Here is a 3,569-nt window from a genome sequence, read left to right on the forward strand (position 1 = left end):
ATGCTCATGCACAGCCTCTGATTTCCCCGAATATTTGCAGTTCTGTGGGCTGGTTGTTAGCTGCTTCGGGCCTGTGCTCACCTCACACATAATCTTGGAGAAGACGGAGAGGGGTACGGAACCCATGGGGCACGGGCGCCCAGCTGCCCAAGTACTCTAACTGGTGGCTTGCTCGCCTGCTAGCTCGTTGGTACCCGCCAGGCCCCCAGCTGATGCTTCGCCCAGATCCTTTCAAACAAGGTTCCCTCCTGCCACCTGCCGGTCCACTAGGGTCTACGCCACGGGCTCGGCGCCACCGCGCAGCCCGCAGAGAGGCGGCCCCCCCTTCCTACTGCACATGCCCGGCAGAAGTCCGGGCGCGCAACTTCGCAGAACCTCACCGCCCCGTCTCTCCTCGCCTCAGTCTCCTCTTTCCTCTCCCAGGCGAGAGGACCAGCAGAGGCACCTCTCCCGGGTCTTAGACTGCAGAGCCTAAGACTCAGCGAGAGGAGCTCCGGGGGGGGACAGACCTTTTTTCCCCTTTCCCATCCCTTATTTTGCTCAGAGAGGCAAGAAGAGGTGCGGAGCTTTAGAAAGTTCCTTAGTGGTAAGGAAGGTAGGTGATTCCCTTTTTCTCCTCATACCGAGGTGGGGCTGGGGCCTCTGGACCCAGCTTCTCACCTCATAAGGTGCACCTTTTTGGGCTCCAGCAGCCAATGCGCATCGGAGCCGCTCTCGGCAGAGCCAGAGGGCGGGTCGGCTTCTCGGCGTGCGCCTAGGAGGATGGATCGGAGGTCCCGGTCTCAGCAGTGGCGCCGAGCTCGCCACAATTACAACGACCTGTGCCCACCCATCGGCCGCCGCGCAGCCACCGCGCTCCTCTGGCTCTCCTGCTCCATCGCGCTCCTCCGCGCCCTTGCCACCTCCAACGCCCGCGCCCAGCAGCGCGCGGCTGCCCAGCAGCGCCGGAGCTTCCTTAACGCCCACCACCGCTCCGGCGCCCAGGTATTTCCCGAGCCCTCCGACTCCGACTCTGACCACGAACACGAGGAAGCAGACCTTGAGCTGTCCCTCCCGGAGTGCCTAGAGTACGAGGAAGAGTTTGACTACGAGACCGAGACCGAAACCGAGTCCGAAATCGAGTCCGAGACCGACTTCGAGACTGAGCCTGAGACCGCCCCCGCCACTGAGCCCGAGACCGAGCCAGAAGACGAGCGCGGCCCCTTGGTGCCCAAGCGCCCCACCTTCGGCCAATCTCTCAACGCCCAATCTCTCACCGAGCGTCTGCACGCTCTGAAGTTGCAAAGCCCCGACGCCTCCCCAAGTCGCGCGCTGCCCAGCACTCAGGAGCCCCAGAGCCCCAGTGAGGGGGAGGAGCCCAAGCCCGAGGATAAGGATCCGCTGGACCCCGAAGAGTCTGAAGAGCCCAAGAAGGAGGGGAAGAAGAAGCAGCGCCGCTGCAAGCCGAAGAAGCCCACCCGCCGCGACCCGTCCCCGGAGTCCCCTTCCAAGAGGGGACCCATCCCCATCCGGCGTCACTAATGGAGGACGCCGTCCAGATTCTCCTTGTTTTCATGGATTCAGGTTAGTCGCCCAACGCTAAACTGGGGACCCTGGGGGCGATGTGGGAGCGGCGGGAGGAAGGAAAAGTGAAGAAAAAAACAGGTTAGGAGCAAGGTGGGAAGATAGCGGGCTCAGCTAGCCAGGCCAGGAGCCGGAGGAGTGGGGGAGGTGGCAAGAGCTCCCCCAAATCTCCTCAGGACAGAGGGGCGCCCCGGTGGCCAAAGGTTTGTTGGATGGCGGGGTGCTCTGTGCGCCCCGCTAGAGACAACCTGAGGTCCCCGAGTTGGTGCCCCGGACGCGCGACTGAATCCCGAGCGCGCCCCAGGTTTCGAGCTGCACGCCCAGACGGCACTGGTAAGTCACTTGTATTATGCACTTTCTTTCCTGCTAGAAAGACTAGTTGGCCTCCACAGGCACCCGAAACGTGGTTCGGAGGTGCGCACGCCAACTTTCGCGATTCGAGAGCGGCCGGCCGCGCTGTAGCAACACTGTTGCAATGTGCGAAAAGTAATCAGAATCGGATTGGGCGAGAACTCCAGAGACTACCTGCTCCGGAGGGAAGTCGCACAGGCGCGCGGTGCTTAAGAGACTCAGCGCCTGGAGCCCAGGTCCTGGCGCTGTCAATTTGGAGCCGCGGGACCTCGGTGCCAGTGCCCCCCGCTCTTGTGCACCAGTCTTGGCCGCCACCGCCTGCTTCTGGGCGCTCACAGGGCCAGAGACTGCCGCAAAGAGCGTGCGCACCTGCCCGTGCGCCCCAGAGCCGACTTCTTCTGGCCAGCGGGAGGCTCACCGCAAATCGCCGGTACTTAGAAGGCAGGCGGGGAAGGTACGGGAGCATTTGGGGGTGCCCCTATGGGCTACCAGGGTTGGTTGCGCTGGTTTGGTCACGTCGGGGCATGGCCAACCTTTCGGCACAGCTGGTCAGGCTGCGGGGCTGGATACAGCTTGGCTGGAGAGGTCCTGGGCTGTTTGCGTAAGTGCCTGGAGGCGGGAGAGAGGGGGTAAGCCAGGGGAAGGTAAAGCGGAACAAGGAACAGGATGGAGAGGGGTCGCATCCATCACCAGGACACCGTACAGTGCGTTTCCAAAGAGCGCGGCACTCTCCGAGCTGGGTTTCCGAAAAGGTGTTGGATCTGGCGCCAGTCCTTGGGCGACCAGTGGAGAGGGGGCAGGGGTCTGTGGCTTCAGCAGCTTCGGGGAGGGGAGGCGGTGCGCTCCGGCCATTTTCAGCTCGTTCGTGTGGAGCTAAGTTTGGAATCTTTAACCTGGAGGGGAAACTGCTCTGGTGGACCCATCACAAAATCGGCCGCAAGCCGGTAACGCACCTTCGGCACGGAAAGCGTGCCCCTCTCGCCAATCCTGGGGGGAAACGTTCATAAGTGAAATGTATTTACAAAACCTCACCCGATTTGGAAATTAATCCTTTTTTCTGGTGCTCGCGCGTCTCGTTTTGCGTCGGCTTGTTATTCTGATGAGAATGATTTGGGGGAAAAGTAAAGCGTTTAGAAGGCTTGAAATGAAAGATGGTCGCGTTCTTGAACTCCTAAGAAAAGGATAGTGCTAGAAGGAAAACACTTTAAATCTTTTTTCCAGGACCTCTTCCCTAGGAAACGCATCGCGGCCCCCCAGAACTTAGTTATGCTGGGTTGCGGCGCTGACTAGCCATAGTTGGACGCCGTTGTGGTCTTCAGTAGTAAATATGGGGCAGGCGGTTTGTTAGTCAGGGGCTTCCTGCGGCAGCATGTTGGTGTCAGAAGTCTGGAGGCTGCCAAGGATCTGCAGAGGGGCCAGGCATGCCCTGCTTTTGGCTTGAAACCATGAAAATGCCTAAGTGAAATGCAGCTCTCCTAAGTTGAAATTTCTACTTAATGCAAACAATGATGGTGTGCCTCTTTCTGCGACATTAAGTGTTGTGTTTTCCTCTGGTAATGTCTTAGTAGTCTGAGTTCATCAAGCAAAAGTTCGTTACTGAACAAGCGAGAGAAGCCAGAGGCTTTGTTGGATTTTTTGGTGTGCTTTTTAGCGTG

At 59.6% G+C, this 3,569-nt stretch overlaps 1 protein-coding gene across 1 annotated transcript; it reads left to right on the forward strand.

Annotated features, from left to right (window-relative positions):
• The first annotated feature begins 762 nt into the window (after nucleotides 1-762).
• On the forward strand, nucleotides 763-1,558 carry LOC134364734 (neuroendocrine secretory protein 55). The gene has a single exon (XM_063080863.1). The coding sequence runs from the start codon at nucleotides 763-765 to the stop codon at nucleotides 1,519-1,521; it is 759 nt and encodes a 252-aa protein (XP_062936933.1). The 3' UTR covers nucleotides 1,522-1,558.
• The last annotated feature ends 2,011 nt before the right edge of the window (nucleotides 1,559-3,569 follow it).

Source organism: Cynocephalus volans, chromosome 1, assembly GCF_027409185.1.
Source record: "Cynocephalus volans isolate mCynVol1 chromosome 1, mCynVol1.pri, whole genome shotgun sequence".
Lineage (NCBI taxonomy): Eukaryota > Metazoa > Chordata > Mammalia > Dermoptera > Cynocephalidae > Cynocephalus > Cynocephalus volans.

What these genes read in the sequence shown, in the direction of transcription:
- LOC134364734 (XM_063080863.1), top strand. Translation starts at nt 763, where the DNA reads ATGGATCGGAGGTCCCGGTCTCAGCAGTGGCGCCGAGCTCGCCACAAT.